This window comes from Paracoccidioides lutzii (genome assembly GCF_000150705.2).
Source record: "Paracoccidioides lutzii Pb01 unplaced genomic scaffold supercont2.8, whole genome shotgun sequence".
Taxonomy (NCBI): Eukaryota; Fungi; Ascomycota; class Eurotiomycetes; order Onygenales; family Ajellomycetaceae; genus Paracoccidioides; species Paracoccidioides lutzii.
Window position 1 is genome coordinate 833,087 of NW_015440954.1, and position 19,831 is coordinate 852,917.

Sequence of the window (19,831 nt, forward strand, 5' to 3'; positions counted from 1 at the left end):
CTGTTCCTTGGCTACAATATTTGTCTTCGCTCTTCAAACGAGATTGACACTCAAGCATCAATCTATGAACGGATTTCAAGGCTTTCATTGTATCTTCCTCTTGTGAATGTTAAAAATTATCTCTTTTGGTTTCCATAGGCAATCCCGATCCACAACAGCTCTCATGTTTCCCGTATACCTAGATTCCACGATTTTTGCCTAGCTCACCGGTAAAAGGGAGCTAAGAGATTTCTTATCTTCTGCGTTGATATGTTGCAATTGAGCCAGGAACCATTTTGAAATTTAGTTTATTTGGATATACAACTATATTTAATCGCCAAACCTATCATTCCAAATCCCACACCTCGCAAAGAGTTGATAGCTTGGCGGCAACAGTGAACAGCTGGCTGGCAGGCAGAAGGTCCCTTATGAGGTATGAATATGTACAACCCCTCTGGAAGACCCTTTGCATTTGCAACAGGGGCTTTTAATCAACAATTCGAAATGCTATTTTTCGTCTGTTAGACAAAATCACAGGGGGGAAATTTTGAAAATAAAGGAGCTGCAACAGAGAAAACAAGAAAGATTCGTCGCGAAAGAAGGTAAAGTAAAAAAGAAAAGCCAGGGACAAAACCAAAAACAACACTCGCTGCGTAAAAGTGTGGACTTTAAATGGTGACATGACATTCCAGCAATCATATGAAAGGAATAAAAGAGCCATAACCTCGTCAGAAGGCAAGAAAAACCAAAGAACAACACTACTTGTTGTATCTTGACTTCGAAATAACCCACGCCTCCCACAGTTTCCGTTGTCGATACTCCACACTGAACCCATTGTCCTCCAGTTCCTCGGTAGATATCGACATCAGGGGCGTTGTCCAGTGTGAAAAGGGTGATATCAACGAAACAGCAGTATCTGGTGAAAGCTCAATCTGGTTAGCCCTAGGCCCATCGTCCGCATTATGCGAACTCATCCCATCTGATTCATCGCCAATGCTATCGTCATCGTCATCGTCGTTATTTTCCACATTATGAATATCGAAAATATCATCATCCTCGCTGTCAGAATTGGGGAATGACTGGATATCAGATATATTCGCGCTTGTCGCCCACTTCTCATCAAAGGCGTTGGAATAGTCAATCCGTCGCAGGCTGACCCATTCCAAAATATCCATCTCCTCGCGTAGCATGGAAAGGACGTCTTTCCACCTATTCCCTTCTTTGAGAAGGACGTCACGTAGCCGGAGACCGCGGAGCGTTTTGTGGTGTCGTCGCGCGAAATCGATAATTTCCTGGGAGTCCAAACGCCAGGCCTGTATGCCGAAAGCACGTAGTTTTTCCCAGTATACGTTGTGGAATATATCCTCCAGGCGCAGGTCAAGTGGTATTCTCGATGGGAATCCTAGGTGCACGGCTTCCATGTTTTTGGCAGCCATGAATAAAGTGCGAAAAACTTCTGATAATTCTCGCATCTCTCCATTGACATGTCCCGCCGCATCGAAGTGGATTTCCAGACAGGTCAGCTTGACAGCTAGGGCGGAAAGCATGTGGATAGGTGCTTGTTTCAATTTGAGGGCTGCTTGGGGATTTATCTGTGGCCCAGAGAATCTGTTAATAGGGGACTGTGATTCGAAAAGGGCTACTGCAAGTGTTTGTACTGCACGAGTGCATGCTGGTTTCCAATCTAATGATACTAATGGGTCTTGCGCACTGTCATGGCGATGGATATATTGCAAAAGTTCCCGTTCCGTCTCGTCCTGGACCTTCAAAATTTTTACATGTTGGAGTGATTTGAATGCTGCCATTGCCCTCTTTAGAGATGCCAAGTCTTCGCTGGTGTTGACAAGGAGTTTTTGTTCCTCGAGCCGGCGATGGTGCTCGGAAATTTTTAAATTACTGGAATCTGCCGCTAAGAACAGTTCACTGAGTCTGTCTCGATCTAAACGGGACGAAAAGAGAAAGACAGAGATGCGTTAGACACACCAAGGCTGGAAAAAAAAATGCGTGGAGTGAAAAGAATGGGGACGATTGGAGATATCATGAACAACCTTCAACGTAAAATGACCGAATGATATACGTGAAATTCCTGCAGTGCCTTGCCAAATGCGGAGAACCTGACAGCATATCCAGTTTCTGGAATGCGCTTTCAGAAAACCGCACCACAACGCGGCTAAACTTATGAGAAGCGCCTATGTCTGCAAAGCGTTTGCACACCTCCCTGAAACGGTCGATATCAGTTCGATGATCTTCCCGAAAACCATTCTTACTATCGTAAATGAGGGGTATTGGCTCAGGCGGGCTTGGGCGCTTGAAACTCTCGATAGAGAGGTATGCACGACGGTCGACGTTGATGCATTTTTCAGAATCTTGAGCCAAATGATCTAAGATTTCCTTGAACAACTCATTTGAAAGGCCCAATATACCTCGTGGCTCGTCCATCACTGGGTTTTGGGACACAGATGGTGGCTTTCTTGCTGGTTCAAAATCTAGCTCGTCGGGCTCGTTATGGGAGAGCCCTAAGCGCAGCGGCAAAAAGGCAAAAAAGGAAAAGAACCAACTAAACAGAAAACTGACAGGTTGGCGGATTTCTTTCAGTGACAGTGATTTAGTGGGTTATTAGAAGGGAAGAGGTTGGGGGGGGGGGGGGCGACCGTATATATTTCTATACTTTTGGGATGGGATTTTCTTTTCTTTTCTTTTTCTTTTTCTTCTTTTCTTTTTTCTTTTTTCTTTTTTATTTTTTGGAAATAAATATATAATATTGGAAGTTATTTGGCGCAAAATTAGAGTGATCGTATCGGTAAAAGGTGTGGTGATGAGACCGTCGTTCAACCATCAGAGAGGAAGGTAAAAATCAAAACTTTAAACAGGACTGAGGACAGAAACAACATAAAAGGGTCTTATAATGGCTCAGGACGGGACGTGGAAACGGGGAGACAAGTCGGGGCAAACACTATTTAGGGCTCGAAGAGATGGCAGCAAATGAGCATGCCGTAGCTGATAGGGTCCCCTTCACTTGGACACAGGCGACTCGGTATTATAACTACAGACCAATATAATGCACAGGCGCTTCCATCCCGTCGCCTCCGCCGTCGAGTAACAGCGACAAACGTGTGCTGTGAGCTGGGCTGCTGCTTCACCGATGCCAATCACCAGAGCTGCCACTACACCATCCAGTCACATGACCGGAAAAGCACCAGCAGATCCCAAGCCTGCTGCGGCAGTATGCGGGCCGCTGCGAATCCAGAAACGACCTGAAGCCCGAGGGTTGGGTCCGCGCCAGAGCCTGTGGCACGGATGTGGCGGGCAAATGGCTGTGAAGAGCGTCATCGTGCTGGTCTTGACACGATGCAGTCCGCAGAGCTTGGCTTCTCGTTAACCCAGCCAGAAATAGCCCCTAAAGACCTCCCGAAAATCCTTCAAGCGGATGCACGACCCAGTGCTGCAGAGTCCTTGCAACCCACCAAGCAAACCCCGCTGCTCGACTGGTCTATGCTTCAGATGGCGAATCACCATCGTGGACCAGCCGACAACAACGACATGGGTGGCATGCGGTCTGATGGGGCCGGGGGAGGGCGGTGGTGGGTTGGTCGAGACTTGAAATCCACAGGCGGGTTCAGTTCTGACCTAAAGAAGTGATGTGCCGTCATTTGACCATGGAATCTGAAAATGACTACCTGACCTCGTTCAGACTGGTCTTGCCTATAGGTAACACCGGCCGTGGTCAGCCTATGTATACAGTGTATTTTCATAGACCCCTGACCACTCACCTTCCTTTCTCACTCTGTTTGTTTGTGGTGGAGTCAGGTGCAGGTTCAGGGCTAACGCTGATTATGTAGGGTTTATCGTTTGACGTGTTGGTAAGCGCCATGTTGTAATTAGTCTACCGTACGATTGGATATTTATGCCAAACTGCACACACAGTATTTAACTTTATTGGCCTATTTTATTTTATTTTATTTTATTCTATTTTATTTTTATTTTTTATTTTAAGCTTTCTGTTGCAATTTACATCATCGTCATCCTCAGAAAGTAACATGTTCCCATGGACTAATGCCATGCTACATTGCCCTCGCGGGACAGATCTCTTACACGGGACAGATTAGTTACCCCTGATAGCAAACATCCAAGATGCCTCTTACCGATATACCTACCGTCAGACGAACATCCATGGACACAACGTATGTATGTCCATGTCCATGTACAGCGCATACATCACATTTTTGCGCTATGTTTCCTCAATACCATCGCAAATATGCAGCCTGTGAAACACATTCCCCACCAAATACCCCTCGCGGGCGGAACAGAACAGGGACTGGTGACGACAACTCAGGAACCCCCAACGAACTTTAATAATCATTGGCAATTTGAGAATGTCGTTTCTTCCCTTGTCCAGCACGGGCCCTCGTACCTCGCAGCCCTGTATGTTACTGTGCATGTACACACATGCATACAATCAGAGCTGCCCTATATCATCTGCATTCCACAGCAGGTTGCAAATCCGCCTAACTCGCCCCGTTTCTGTTCTCGAGAATTCTCGCCAACCATTTCAATGCAAGGATTATGAGTTTTTCCTATTATTTAGTACTAGAAGCAACGGGACATGAAAATAGTGCAAAAATGTCTGAAGTAAGACGGGGCATCGCTCAATAGAGCTGTCAACTTCTAATCTCTGACGGCCCAGTATCTATTCACCATCCTTTGCCGCCCAGTTGCATCTTTGCTGCATACAATCCAGTCTCTTCACCTGAATCTTCCCTCGACGAATTATCTTCACTTCAAGGCAGACTTTCTTATTCGTTGCTTTTTCTCTTCTCTGATTTCTGATTGACTCAGCTTTTCGGTCCCCCCATTCATTTTACCTTATCCATCGATTATTCACCATTCTTACTCCTCAATCTTTGCTAAAGGGAAAAGTCGCCTTTACATTGATATCTTCGGCTATGTTCTTTGCTTTTTTCTTTACTTTCTCTTCAGCCCCTTTTGCATGCCATTGACTTGTTTTATCATTCTTAATAGAACACTATTTTAGGGTTGTTTTTCACTATCAAAAGCGCCAAAAAAGTGTGGGACTCGTTCAAGAAAATAATAACGCTATATGTTTTGTTTTGTTTGTCAAACGTATCCGGATGTGCCCTATTAGCTTTTTCGGACAAAATATTCTCAAGGACCAAAAAATAGATTTCAAGTCGTTTCGTGCAAACGTAAGGGGGGCATTATTGAATATCATGACGCAACTACAGCAACCCCCGCATTTCACAAGAGCCAAAACCTAGTCGACGGGCGAACGACCTTTTCCAGTCAAAATGAGGACCCGTCTATTTCTCTTGAAGCACAAATATGATGTACTGTTAATTAAACAGGAGATCGGCTTTGATCTCAAGTCCTCCAACGGGGAAAGTATAAGCGCCTGATCTATACAGGTTCGCCAGCTTACGTATCGCGCGTCCACACCGGTTCACATTGAAAAGAACTTTGTTCTTCTAAACATAAATATGTATTATCCTCCTCACATACATTCAAAATTGGTCCGATCGCTACGACGTTTATTGAAGTGGCAAGATCCACATCCTCATAAATTCCCCTTGGCCAAGTTCATTTGGCGTCGACGGATCTCAGTACTGCTTATCTTGCTTTCAAAATTCTCTCCTGACTCTCCCTTGCGCTCATCGTCATCAATATCCAAGACGTCAACTTCAAAGATCTCCAGTTTCGACCACCCCTTCTTCTCCCGTTCGTCATTCACTGCCTTACCGCCCGATCGAGTCTCCTTGGACACGACCAAAGCGCTTATGTCTTCGTCTGTGATTGTGGGGCCGAATGTATCAGAAATCCGAACAAATTTGATATCCAAGTCCGGTGACACTCTCACGCGGACATATTTGCCATTTGGGCCGGGATGATTGACATGCTCGATATGGTTGCCGGCGCTGGTGTTGGTGGCTTGATCCCCAAGGGGTCGCGCAAAATCTATTATTGATTCCAGGAACGCCCAAACACCGCGCCATCGTTCATCCCAGCTTTCAAGGAAATCTGCATATTTTTTATTCACCAGTAGCTCATCCCCCGTGATGCCAACGATGATAGTCCTCTGAGTTGGCTTAGAAGACCTTGGAGGTGCTGCATCGACGGCAAGTGCGGTTGCCGTGAGTAGAAGTTTGTGCCCTGCATGCAGATGGTCGAAAGTACCTCCAACAGCTACAGAATAATGACGGCACGGATGCAGTTCGGGTTCTTCAAGAACAACATGGGGCGGTTTTAACCCTGTCAAACCCGCAAGTTTTCGAATAATGGGAGCCGTATTTGGTTGCCCTTGTTGGTTTAGTGTTAGGGTAAACGCATCTAAGAGCAAATCCCCTTCGACTGTCCCCAAAGAAAACACTACTCTCCAGGAACGACCGGAAACTGTGAAATCAGCCAGTCGAATGATTGGGCCCATTCTAGGACGGGAAATCTCGGTGCAGCCCTCGTCGTTGGTTTCATTTTCGCCGGTGGTATCATTGTTTTCGTCGTCAATAAAAAAAACCCTCGCATCTACCCCACCTGGGCCATCCAGCTCAACGGATTGCCCAGCACTGATCACTCCAAGGAGTCTATAAAAAGAAGCCAACAAGTGCTGCAAATGCGCGAAAGCTCTGCCTCGTGGCGCAGAATCCGGTGCAGCCAGCCCACGGATGGTGATTCCAATATCTAACACTGCAGTGCCGTTAGTTCCTCTGATGGGACGAGAGAGGTCGGCAAGGACTGTTGACAGTGCAGGGCCGTATGCAGCCTTCAACGAAGAGAACGAGGTTGAAGGGGTGCCAGGAAGCAGCAGCAATGCCTCATGATAACGAGAGTTATTGCCAATCGCCATATCACTCCAGATTCACATACCCCAGGATATAAGAACTTGATTTAGAGCACAGCGGGATCATGCGTAAATGTGGATGAGGCAAAACAAATTTAGATCGAAGAACGAACGGACGTTTGTCGTAGAGATTAGGCACCGGGCGCATGTAGAGACACCTGGCAATCATTTCAGACCGGCAAATTTATCAATCCGGACCAAGGTTAATATGAGTATCCCCGTTCCTTTTCATACGACCTTTTCTCTGGTCTTTATACACAATTGGCGGGGTTGTTTCTTCCCAACCACTCGAACGAACAATGAGCCGAGGGAAATCTTTGGCCAATTAAAAGATTGGAACCTTTCAAACGGGATATAATCACGTGACTTACAATGACTTGCAATTCCAAGGCCGCTGCTGCTTAGTCATTATAGCCAAGCTAATTTACGCTCCAAGTAACTAGCGTTGACGTCGAGGTCGAGATATCAAATCCCCCCAAACCCTCTTCAGCTGGTTAATATGCCTCTGAACGAGCATCGCCATCTCCCCTACTCAACAGGAAGTGCAAAAAATGATCACCCAAGTCACATTAGTGCTACTGATGGAATGTTACACGCTACCCAGGTGCTAGGTTCTGTTGCTGCTCCCACCATAAGCTTGCACGCTGGTCCCTCCAACACTACCTCCCAAGGATCGGACGTCCTCTATTTCTCCAACGATCATCCTAAGGGATCCAATAGTGGCGGGGACCTGGCAGATACGAGGTTCTCCCGGCTCCCAGGTATTGAGGCGGGAGAAAGTAACTCTGCGTCTACTGCGTCGTCAAATTCTACTATGACGGAACCGTCTCAGTCCTTCAATGGTCCCCGGCGGCAACCAAACTTTCCCCGGCAGCCAGAGGAACTACACATACCTGCACCAAACAACTCGCTAGGCTCGAATGGCCCCCTTCAGGGCCAACATCAATTTCCCTCTGCACCTGACTATGGCGCGCCATCGATCAATATCCAGCTCTCCCAATTCTCCAACAACACCAATAACAACACGACATCACACCCAGGAGTACTGCAACCGGGGCCCGGAAACCGTGCGGGTCCGGCCAATATCACCACTGCACCAGCTCTACAATCGCTACCGTCGTTAGCCACGCAGCCGATCTCTCCTAACACGCCTTCAAAATCCAGTCAGTCAAACCAATCACAGGCTTACTCAAGAGCCAGCCCGTCCGTGTATGATCAGCAAAAATATAAGCAAGTCGGGAGCACGCCTGATAGCGGGAAGTACATAGGATCAACGTCAACCACTTATGCACCACAGACGCCTCAGACATCACCATTCTCACCGCTCGGTTTGGCTGATATCAGACCTCATATTGATACTACAATGTCGGAAGACGCTGGCAGCACAGTGACAGGAAACAATAATGGTGATGTGCAATACCCTAAAAATAGCAATTATCTCGCCCCATGGGCTGTATATGCCTTGGACTGGTGTAAATGGCCTGTTCCACCAGGCGGGTCTTCCTTTGGAAAGGTTGCACTAGGGAGCTACCTTGAAGACAGCCATAATTACGTATGTTGGGTTCACTGAACATTAGGCTAATTTGGCGACAGTGGTTGGCTTTATCCCAGAAATGTATAACTAACTATCGTTACAGATTCAAATTCTAAGTAGCCAGCGCGCTTCTGCCGATGTTCCAGAATCTCCAGACGGAAACCCTGGTTTAGACTTCATTAAGACTGCGGAGGCTACACATTCATATCCGGTGACAAGGATATTATGGGAGCCACCTTCGTCCCAGAAGCAATCAACTGATCTATTAGCTACCTCGGGCGATCATCTACGGCTTTGGTCACTACCAGCAGACTCCCATTCTCAGTCCTACTCTATGAGCAACTCTATAAACCGATCAAGCAAGTCTAGGAACCAGCCAGTACAAAAGCTTTCTCCTCTCGCACTTCTTTCCAATTCTAAATCTCCAGAACACACCGCTCCAATAACATCGTTGGATTGGAATATTGTGTCCCCAAGTCTAATAATCACTTCTAGCATTGACACGACTTGTACCATATGGGACATTCCTACACTGACGGCTAAAACCCAGCTGATTGCACACGATAAGGAAGTCTACGATGTCCGATTCTGTGCCAATAGTGTTGATGTCTTTGTTAGCTGTGGTGCAGATGGTAGTGTCCGAATGTTTGACTTGAGAAGCCTCGAACATAGCACGATTATATACGAACCATCCGAGAAGAATGAAAAGCGTAAGTCGCAGTTAGTTCCAAACATATATTACCTCAAACTCACGTCATATCCAGTAACGAGCCCTGGAAACCTTACGCCCCCTTCCAACAACATGTCTTGGCCTCCACCCCTATTACGAATAGCAGGTAAGTAATTCTGTTATGAGTGTTATATTGTGGGCCACGAAAAAGGATGTATATGTATCTAACATACATTCGCAGCCTCACCCCACGACGCACATCTCCTTGGCACCTTCTCCCAAGACTCTAACATAATCCGCATCCTCGACGTCCGACAACCAGGTCAGGCACTCATGGAACTTAAAGGTCATGCTGGCTCGATAAATTGCATTGAATGGTCTCCAGCGCGCCGCGGAACAATCGCCTCTGGAGCAGACGACTCACTTGTCTTGATCTGGGATCTCATAAATCAAAGCAATGCCGCATCGATTATTCCACCACCTCCCCCATCACACCATGGTGCTACCTCCAATGCACCCAATACCATAGAACGCGGGCCGGCCGCTGCGTGGCAGTGCGAGTATGAGGTTTCGAATATTAGTTGGGCCCCACATGCGAATAATAGCATTGCTGGGCCACCTGGAGCTGGAAGGGATTGGGTGGGAGTGTGCGGTGGCCGCGGTTTGTGGGGCGTATCTATATGATATTTTGCTCAAGGGCTGAAAATGATGAAGAGACAACTAAGACGTCCCGGGGTGATGAATTTTTTTGTTTCTTGCTGGCAATAGGAAGAGATGGTGATATGACTGGCGCATAGAGCTTAAGGAACCTATTGTTGGTGTTTCTGATTATTTATTGTGGAGTTGTCTCTATATGCATAAACGTCCTCTTTTATCTCCCGTCTAAACCCAATTCCCCCGTCCTTTGGTTTCACGTGCTTCATTGGGTTTTTGAGCGATGAAGAAATTCTCCTCTAGTAAATTGCCATCATTAGACATCAACCACCCACGAACCTCCTTTTTGTGTCGGATTGGGTATGGAGAACGGACATTCAAGATGGAAATAATAATGAATTATGAATGTTTATCTTTTTTTGTCTTGTTTCTCTTTCAATGTTTTTTCTCTTTTCCCCTGGTTTGTTTTGGTCCCAGGTTTCTCATTCATTCTCGTGTTCCAGCTTAATTTTTCTGAGAGAGAGAGAGAGAGAGAGAAAGATAATAAATAAAATAAAATAAAATAAAAGAATCATCAATAATCTTCTACATCCGCCCTGAATAATTTATTCATTCTTCTCCAATCATTCGAAAGGTTATGACGGTACCTTCATATGTCGAAACCCTTCTGTCACGTGACCCGATTTCCACCTTACATAGTCGTTCTCGAGGTTAGCCAACCTTTGCAATCGATCAAGCTCGCCATTCGGTCACATAATATATAAAAGAACGCAGGTGGAATAGTTGTAGAATCTCAGACGAACAACAGCGATAAACAATAAGCAAAGTCCTATAATGAAAAGGTGTTAGTAAAGGTGTGCTTACACCACAGCAGCTTCAATGGTTTGATTTATGGGAGGGCACGTAGCCAGAGACTATGAAAAATGCGGTAGCCATGACATGATATAACAAAATATTGGGAACATGAATGATAATTGGCAGCTTGATGGAGAATGAATGCAGTTACAATCACAAAATCTCCATACCACGAAAGTCTTTATCCGTGAATGTGAATAGAGTTGGAAGTCGAAGACCACAGAGCAGGCCCATCCTCGCAAGACATCAAGGATAGCCAGCCATTTACCAAATCCACCTTCTCTGGGGCATGTTGGTCATTGTAGGGCTTGACCCAATGTTGAAGGAAACATAGGACCAATGGCAATCTAGAGGCGGTTATGTCGACGCATTAAGCTCTCTTCCAAAGGGAGAAGGAAGTCAGAACTTGAGCCCAGATTTGAGCTTCTGGTGACAGGCAGAGCAAGTTCAATTCAACATCAGAGCTCAAACATCCAATAGACAACATGAGAGTGTAATCAGCTCCCTTTAAAGAGCAGGTCAGCAAGCTAAGATGCCAGATTATTCACTTCAAAATGAGTGAAGAATATTCAGCATTAGACACAACATCTTTCATTCAATTGCATTCTAGTTTGATTAGTATTAGAGATAACCAGTTAACTAATTAGTTAACTTAGAATGTACGGGACTAGCGAGCGCCCTTGCACAACAGCATACCGCCGTATTTGCCAGCCCGAGCGGAACACAAGGCAAAACGTATGGGGACCACATGACCTTATGAGTCATCCACGGTAGTGAAAATCTCCAAAGAACCGGAAAGGAGAATAGGAGACCAGGATCCTATATGCAAACCCCACGCATAAAATCAGACGCCTGTGTTCTGTGCAGGGAGTCTCAGTGCAGCTTGTCCTCTCAGATCGGCCGCAATCCTAATAGAGGCGATGCTGAGTGTGAGGATACACCGAGGACAAATATTGCGACCCCACGAGGGACATCGGAGTAGGCGGGATGGAGGACAAGAGAAGCAAGAGATGAGATATTTCAAGAATGTCTCCAGCCTCCAGCTTGTAGCAAACACGGTAATATGCTTGCTTCTCTGTCCTCTTCGCAGACGTAAATAGATCCAACACATCTACCCGACGGGTGTATGCATAAACACATATATATATACAGCTAGTCATCCAGTTCTCTCGAACATTGCCCAGTTCCAACTTTTGGCCCAGCCTCGATCACGTTATCCTTAAGCTGCTCCTTCTCCATCGAACTCCGCCCAAAACGGCAAGCGCTCTCAAGCTGCCAAACCTCAACCGCACGCAGGAAACAACCAAACCATTGAACGTACATCCACAACATCCTCAACTCCCATATTTCTATCCCCCTGCCAGCCAACTCCCGCGTTGCTTTCGCCCAGCTTTTCTCCCCCCAACTGCAGCAGCGTATTGGTGGTCTGAATGCATTTGGGGCCGACCAGAGCTGCCCTGTAGCCCGTGGTTAAATAAATGTGTGGCTCTGTTGAGGCAGCTCGCTGTGTCTGCTACCGTGATCATGGACTTGCGCACCATCATCAACAACGACGCTGCTGGTGTCCAGCGATCCCCGGCTTCCCCTCACCAACCTCCGGGTCACGATCTGGACTCCCATTGCCCCAACAAACAGCGCGATAACCTTTCTCCGGCCTCATTTTTTAACCCGACTCGACAACCTCAACATCCCTCAGAATTCCGCGCCAAACCACCGCCACCTCCGCCCCTCCAGCGCCCTCATCGATCTTCAAGCGGTTCCTCATCCTACGGGTCCGCGCAATCACCTTATCAACATTTGTCGGCATCCACGTTAAGCTCTGGCCCGCACTCTCAGGGCGGGCCGACCCTACCAAATGCCATACAGACACAGGCCTACCCGCCCATTTCGCGTGATCCCTTCCCACCTACATCCTCCAATTCCGCTTACAATCAATCTGCCGGGCAGTTATCTTCTCCGTATACCCCTCAAACTCTAAGTGCCGGGACCCAGCAATCTTATTTTCCACAACAGCGCTCACAGTCGGTTCACTCCATCCAAACTCCGTCCTCCACCCATAGCTACACGTATCCTCCTCATGAAAACGTTGGAGCGCCACAACAACAGTCTATACAACCACAATCACAACCCTTCTCCCCAAGCCAGCACCGTTCCCACCCTGGAACTCCCCTAGAGGCCCCATCGGCACCCTTTTCCCGCCCTTCTCCTCACCAATCTCGACCCCCGTCGTCTGGTTTCGATTCCCAGCGGCGTTCTCTCTCTGGCTCCTGGGGCAGTCAAGATCTCCAATCGCGGAATAAGAGGGACTCAGGATCTCCAGTCATTGCGCGCCACGATCCGGGAACGGGTGGCGAGCATCGAAGACGATACTCGGTAGCACCAGAGGTGCGGAGCGTCAGTGTTAGTCCAAGAACAAAAGTGGCAAATCTGAGCAGATCGAGTGATAATGGTGTTCATGATCACACTCCTCAGCCACATCGTAAGGACGTTGATGATACGACGTGGAAAAACAGTAGGAACAACGCCGCCCATTTCTCTGGTGACGCACATTATACCGGTTATACAGAACCGTTACAACACCCGCCCACTACTCCGAAAACGCCACAACCTCTAAGCTCTAGTCGTCCACCAACTATATCTCCCCCTACCAAAAGTATACGGCGAAGTGATCTGCCCTCATCCATTATACCTAGTCACATACAACGAGGGAAGGGAGATCATCCACCAATGGACACATCTAAGTTACCATCCGACGCCCCCAAGAGGAAACGAAGGCGGTATGATGAACCTCCAACCTACGCACGCAAAGCTCCACGAACCAGCGGCAATCCACCAGCAATACCTACCGGAAGCAATTTTTCTCTTCCCTCTAAATCTACAGTTCCTAGACACGACTCTCTACCGGACAAAGCTCCCCTGAAAAATCGCTCCCTGGCCCCACGTACCCAGCATCAAGTTCTTGGCACTACAAACGGGGAAGCCCCAACCAATGGAGCTCCAATTGCTCGTCCCGCGCCCTTGGACTATGCAGGCTCCTCATTGGGCCCATGGGAACCGTCAATTACAGGAGTAATCCCCCACGAAGAAGTTACAAAGTTGATATGCGACTTTTTGTTTCAGCAGGTTGTGATGAGGAGAGACATTGGAGCAGCCCCCGCTGGAGGATCCGCTGTGGGACAAGATGCCATTCTCGAAGTTGAAGCCAAACTGGGCCTATTGGTTGACAGGAATCGTGGAGAGCGCGTCCGGATACCTGCTCTTACGGAATGCATCCTTGCAAAAGATGATCCCAGTATACGAGTTGGCTTTGAAAGCTCAATGTCTTTGGTGGGCCATCCCTCATTTTTAAAATACTTACCTAACGACCTCCATACATATCCTTCCACAGTTCTTGTGTCTTTCCTTTTAGGGACAATACTAACAAGTTACACCAGGCCCAACACCGCGCTCTCAACGATTTTCTCAACGACACCGTGAAATCTTCCCTCTCTCAACCGGGCACCCGCATCCCGTTGACCTATGCCCACAAAAAGGAACGTGACACCTTCTACGATATCTCCTCCTCCTCCCTCCCCCCAATAATCCAACACCATCTCAATCCCCGTCACAAACCAAAAGTCCGCGTCACAACGGACCAGCGAACTGGGGCCGTCCTAGCTCGCATTGTCAAATGCCGCATTGCAGATCTTGATGTATTTAGCCCAAGAACCTGTCTTGATTGGCGAATCAGTGTCAATCTTGAAATGAACTTCGAAGGCGATATTGGTGAGCTCAGTTTACCAGGAAATACGGGACTGCAGTCTGGGGTTGGTGCTCCAAGGGGAGGTGCCAGATGTAAAGATCGTATGAGCTATAGACATTTGGCGTATCAGATTGACTTGACACAGGTCGCTATCTCAGAGGTATGTCTTCACACATGAAATCATTCCCACTTCTTTGTCCCGCCCTATTTTCCCTCCTTCCTTTCTCCCTTCAATAAACTAACCACGCAAACGCCAAATCCAGGAACTCGCCAACAATCCCCAATCTGATTTTGAACATGAGCTCGAAATTGAAATTTCCTCTGCCGAAATTCGACGCCAGGGTGACTTGGCGCTTGCTGGGGATCCCAAAAATCAGTATGAGGAACTTATTAAAGGGTTTGTGGATAATATAAGAGTGCTGGCGAGAGCTGTTCCAGGGCGTTAAATCTACAACATTGGGTTTTCTTTGTTTCTTCCTTCAACTACCATTTCTACCTTTTTGTGCGATTTCCTCCCCTCTCCTCCCGTTTTTTATCTTCTGTCCTATATAAATTAATCTCAACTACATTTCCGGTTTCTTCAGACACAATGGCATTCTCCTCAAATGCCAAAGAAACTCTTGACCTCGATTTGTAGATAAGGAACTCAAGGACATGCATGTTCACAGAGCAAATATTTGATGATTTACTGAAAAAGATATATGCGAACCGCCTTGATGACTTTGCACAGTTTCACACCTGTATCTCGAGAATCCTATTGTGGCATTTCATCATTTTTATCTACATCAGTGTACTGACAGCCAGCAAGCTCAAAAAAACACTGCTGCGGAAGCTCTATATCTCCCCTTCTAAAGTTTAGGCACAAGCAGCGTGCCTTTTCTGCAAAGCTGTTATTTATCCTCTATTGGTCCAGAATTGCCAATCCAGACAACATATTGGTCAAACCCGTGCGGTGAGAACAATGACGCTAATTTTAACTCGCCGACAGACGAAATCAGTGATGACCTAATTAATCCATACTGCACAAGGATATTTTGAGCTAGCTCATTTTAACATGCGTCCAGAGTGCTGAAAAATTGAATAAACTTGATATCTATGTCGATACATGCATGACCTGGGCAAATCTCTTAAATTCGTACTTGATATCGACTCAGGATGACAACATGTCACATTTGCGAATAAATAGAATAGAAGCAAGTTACATGGATAACACACCTAGCCGGGAATTTCATTTCCCAAATAACGGGCTGGACTTGCATCTTGACTTCGGATGGCCCGCTTATGCGGAGAGAAAGAGATATATGGACATATCAATGTGATGAAGAAACTCATAGAGCGTAGATCCAAGTTCAAGGGAAAATCATGGAAATAGTGAGAGAACAAGGAAGGGAAATACACATGATAAAGTACAGAAAACCATCAACACTGTCAGGAGAAGAGTCACAATTGGAAGTCAAATTCAAGGACAAATGTTTTGGGGGGTGAAAGAGAAACAAAAAAAAAAAAAAAAAAAAAAAAAAAAAAAAAAGAAAAAAGAAAAAGAAAGAAAAAGAAAGAAAGAAAGAAAGAAAGAAAAAGAAAAAGATAAAATGGGAAGTACAATAAAAAGGGGGAGTAGGGAGGCAGGTGAAACTACAGGAATAGTGAAAATTTGCCGGTATCGTCGTCTTAGCCCCAACGAACGCGGATAGATTTCCATTCTTATTTACCCGCCAGCGTTAACAACAATGCCTGAAGTAGCTGTAGAGGGAGTCTGCTGTGACATCCCACCAGCACTGGCACTTCCATCATCACCACCCCCAGAATTGCCAGAGGTATTAGCCGGTCTCCCGCTCCTCTCTCTCATACGTCTCCCCTCCATCAATCCGCGTAACCCTCTCTTCTGCAAACCAACAACGCTACTAATTTCACCAGACCAAATTTCCCGCTCAGGCTTGTTCCGCCCACGTTCAAGAACGCCACCACCAATAATCATGTCATCTTTATCATCCATACCCATGGAATCTGTATAACTAACACTGGTATTGGTGGACGCAGACGTGGCAGTGCTGGCCGCACTACTAACAGACTCGGCACGACTGCGGCCACGAGGACCTGCCGCAGAGACATTTCTAGAGTTGAGATTTGTGGTATTGATGCGAAGATTAGCGGGACGCTGGGCACTTGATGCGCGTCTGTGTGAGGGTCCAGGTGCGTTGCTGCCGCCAATTGTGCCTCCAGACGGCCGACCAGTTCCCGCGGATTCCGTGTCAGAGGAGTTGGAGTTGAGGTTCAGAATGCTCATTGGTTCTGTGACAGAGGAGATGCCGCCAGAACGGGAATTGAAGCCGTTCAACACTTCAAGAGTTCCACCAGGCCCGCTGGTGAATCCTGTGCCACGGCCTCCGCCAGCAGCCATGGCGGCGGCGTTGAAGACAGCGGCGGCGTTCCGGCCATCTAGCACTTGGTGGAGGCGTTCGACGGTGGCTTCGAGGAGACCGTCGACCTGGTAGGGACGCGCGAGTTGAAGGAGAGAGCAGAGTATTTGAGGGGTGCAGAGTTGAGAGCCAGGTGGAGGGAGGGAGGAGGTATAAAGGTATTGGACGAGAAGTTGGACGGTAAGATAGGTGTGAGGGAGGTATAGAGTTCTGGGACGGGAGGTTGGTGTAAGAGTGTGTGCAGATGGGATTTCGAGGTTGGGGAAGAGGGATGGTGCTGATTTTTGGCTGGATGAAGAGCCACTGGGACCGACCAGGGTTGTAGCGGCAGAATAGGTGCTATTATTGCCAATTGAAGGAGTTATGGTAATGCTGGAATTTCTACTAGGGTGAGATGGATTCTGTTGCCGTACAGTAGCAGCATCTGACATTGTTTCTTCTGCAATTGTAGCTTCGCGGAGAAGCTGAATAAAGTATGGCCCCCAGCGACGTGCTAAAATGTGCGAATTGACGGGAATACGCTCTCCGCCAAGAGTGAGCAGCTCCATATCCGACAACTCTCGAAGTGATTGGGCCATCCGGCCTAGAGCCTCCGCTGCAGCAGATAGCGGTCGACCACCAACACCTTGCTGCGAAATCTTTGCCTGCAGTGATGCAGGTATCATAGGACTGCTTACAGATGCATACCCAGAGGTTGGTGCATTTCGTCGAGGGTTCTCATACAAACCGAATGCTTCGAGTTCAACAAAACAGATGTGTGAAAAGTTGATACGGCGATGATTGTAATCTTCAACCAGACTTCGTTTCCGATGTCCCAGAATGACAAATGTGCTTCGCCGGCTCCATAAGACACCGCGATTCCAGCTACCATGACCGAAAATGGCACCTCCAGCGTCGATACGGCCCCACGTAAGTGTTTTCAAGTCCAAAGCCCACATGGCGTACTCTTGTTTCGAAGATGTTAGATATGTACCACTAACCACAAAATGGCCATTAATAATGCCGCCATTGGGAAACCGTAAGCCAGGAGGTGAAACTGGACCATGCATGGGTTTCTCAATAAGTTTTCCATCAGGAAGACGGAGCTGTAGGTTTAACTTCACATCCAAGAAATTGTAATTCGAATATATCAGCAATAATGGGTCTGGTTTTTGAGCATCCGGTTTTGTGGGATCTCGAAACCCTTCCACTTCAACTCCACCTCCAATATCAGAAGCGCTCACCCCAAGCAATGGAGTAGCAACACTTCGATAGGCTCCACAGCTTCGATCAAGGGAAGATGTAGAGGTCCATTTTAAGCTTCTTAAGTTGAAAACGTTTATTTCTTCAAAATAATGATTCGACGTATCTTGACCACCAACCACAATCATCTCAGCCCCCCCAAAACCATCAATCTCTACGCCTATAGAGCCTTGATGAGGATTAGACGAAGAAGGGTTATGGTGGAGAGCGGACAGTGGTGCATTCGAGGAGGCGAAGGCGGCGACAGACGGTAGGATTGTCGCGCAGTGGGCGTACCTCCCCCTGGGACTGTTCGAAGTTGGAATAAAAGTCCATGTTCTGCTGGGCACATCAAATATGTGTATATCTGACAAGAGAACAACTCCCTGCTGTGCTTCCTGGCTTGCCTGCTGGCCGCTTGGGTTTGGAGTTGATGATGGTTGACTTGGAACAGCAGGTTTGGCAGACATTCCTCCGTAGCAAACTAGTTTTGAGTCACCTAAAGCACATACTGAATGGAAATAGCGGGGAGGCGGGATATCTCCTGTGGTTTCTAATTTAGTCCAATGGCGGCGTATCAAATCTAATTCGTACATCTCATTAGTCAATAACTCGGGCCTGCTCCTAGACTGCACCCGTCCTCCAAAAACATAGAGTTTATCCCCTAGAACTGTACTAGAGGGCCCTGCCAGCGGACGCGGCTCCCGTCCCGTAGTTCGATGAACATTGCATACCAAGCCTGATAAATTCGTTGGACCTGACGATGAATTTTGACCATTGGGCAAAGGTGACGGTGGAGGTTGACCATAATATGTTACAGTGGGAGGATTCAGGGTGGCATTATGCTCTTGGGAGGCTCCATGCTGTCTACCGCTGGGAGGATTGGATACCATCATCTTATCTGCGCTAGCAGTTGGCTTTGTTGGCGAGTCAAACTTTCTGGGTGATCGAATAGGCAACGACTCGACACTTGCGTTTGCTATACACGTCTTAGCTGGCGACAGACTTTGTCCAACAGGATCAATGCCCTGGGTTGGAGTAGCTTTGCCCCTGCTACCAAGCGATTGGGTCTCTCGAGCAACAGCCTCCCTGGGCTCTTGGTGTTCCCAAAATCTCCCCTCTAGCTGAATAATTTGTCCTAAGCCAGGCTCTAGCACCGCAGCGGGGACTGGTAGACTTGGACGTCGAAAGAGATCTTGATCTGCTAGTTTGAGAGTAGTTTGGGTCGCAAATAGGAACTCATCAGGTATTTTATTGCGCGGAATGGTTTCAGTTGAGGTCTTCGAGGAGCCCCTTGAAGCAAATCTCCTCAAGGGCCAAGTAGTGGAGATGGTGCTGCTGCGGGCCTTGGTCTGGTTGGGACGAAAGTATTTAATTATGGAGGCAAACCGCTTGAAGCTGTCCGGTGTAAGTGGAGGGGTGGGAAGGGGTGGTGTCGATGATGACTCTGCACCCGCATCTACGAGACTGGTTTTTGCAGAAGATTTTCCGGTTTCACGTCCTGAGCCTGTTCCCGTCATGGTTAGCCGGATGGTCACAGAGGAATGGTAAGGGTTTGAGGGGTCACATTCGACGAGGGGATGTGAGGGGAGGACATAATAGAAAAGGAAATAGGTGGGCGCAAATCTTATATAAATCAGAGAGAAGATCACATTGTCAAACATACGAATGAGAGAATTTGGTCAAGTGTTGGCTCCTTTGTCCAACCTTGCCCCGTGCACTACCACGACAAGTTGGCTGAGTGGGATATGGAACGAACGACGTAGGCAGATGAAATGAGAGGCCTAGCCAGGCAGGATTTGCAAATTACTGTTTGAAATCGTACAGAATTTAGATATAGAATAGCAAACGGGTGATGAGATGTATCGGATCCGAGGAGCGGGAGAAAATTGAAATTGAAATTGCCTGG

The 19,831-nt window shown here is 47.4% G+C and overlaps 6 protein-coding genes across 6 annotated transcripts; 3 read left to right on the forward strand and 3 right to left on the reverse strand.

Annotated features, from left to right (window-relative positions):
- Positions 1 to 737: 737 nt before the first annotated feature.
- PAAG_03205 (F-box domain-containing protein) lies at positions 738 to 2,418 on the reverse strand (the record flags this gene model as incomplete). The annotated part of the gene is made up of 2 exons (XM_015844881.1): positions 738 to 1,918; positions 2,028 to 2,418. The coding sequence occupies 2 exons, from the start codon at positions 2,416 to 2,418 to the stop codon at positions 738 to 740; spliced, it is 1,572 nt and encodes a 523-aa protein (XP_015702087.1).
- Positions 2,419 to 3,327: 909 nt separating this feature from the next.
- Positions 3,328 to 3,618, forward strand: PAAG_03206 (hypothetical protein; the record flags this gene model as incomplete). Its single annotated transcript, XM_015844882.1, has 1 exon — positions 3,328 to 3,618. The coding sequence occupies one exon, from the start codon at positions 3,328 to 3,330 to the stop codon at positions 3,616 to 3,618; it is 291 nt and encodes a 96-aa protein (XP_015702088.1).
- A 1,933-nt stretch (positions 3,619 to 5,551) lies between these two features.
- On the reverse strand, positions 5,552 to 6,835 carry PAAG_03208 (pantetheine-phosphate adenylyltransferase family protein; the record flags this gene model as incomplete). Its single annotated transcript, XM_002794617.1, has 1 exon — positions 5,552 to 6,835. The coding sequence occupies one exon, from the start codon at positions 6,833 to 6,835 to the stop codon at positions 5,552 to 5,554; it is 1,284 nt and encodes a 427-aa protein (XP_002794663.1).
- Positions 6,836 to 7,328: 493 nt separating this feature from the next.
- PAAG_03209 (transparent testa glabra 1) lies at positions 7,329 to 9,717 on the forward strand (the record flags this gene model as incomplete). The annotated part of the gene is made up of 4 exons (XM_015844883.1): positions 7,329 to 8,381; positions 8,467 to 9,073; positions 9,128 to 9,199; positions 9,275 to 9,717. The coding sequence occupies 4 exons, from the start codon at positions 7,329 to 7,331 to the stop codon at positions 9,715 to 9,717; spliced, it is 2,175 nt and encodes a 724-aa protein (XP_015702089.1).
- A 2,349-nt stretch (positions 9,718 to 12,066) lies between these two features.
- On the forward strand, positions 12,067 to 14,730 carry PAAG_11716 (hypothetical protein; the record flags this gene model as incomplete). The annotated part of the gene is made up of 3 exons (XM_015847312.1): positions 12,067 to 13,869; positions 13,977 to 14,444; positions 14,548 to 14,730. The coding sequence occupies 3 exons, from the start codon at positions 12,067 to 12,069 to the stop codon at positions 14,728 to 14,730; spliced, it is 2,454 nt and encodes an 817-aa protein (XP_015703101.1).
- A 1,259-nt stretch (positions 14,731 to 15,989) lies between these two features.
- PAAG_03211 (ral2 protein) lies at positions 15,990 to 19,442 on the reverse strand (the record flags this gene model as incomplete). Its single annotated transcript, XM_015844884.1, has 1 exon — positions 15,990 to 19,442. One exon carries the CDS (start codon positions 19,440 to 19,442, stop codon positions 15,990 to 15,992), a length of 3,453 nt encoding a protein of 1,150 aa, XP_015702090.1.
- Between the last annotated feature and the right edge of the window lie 389 nt (positions 19,443 to 19,831).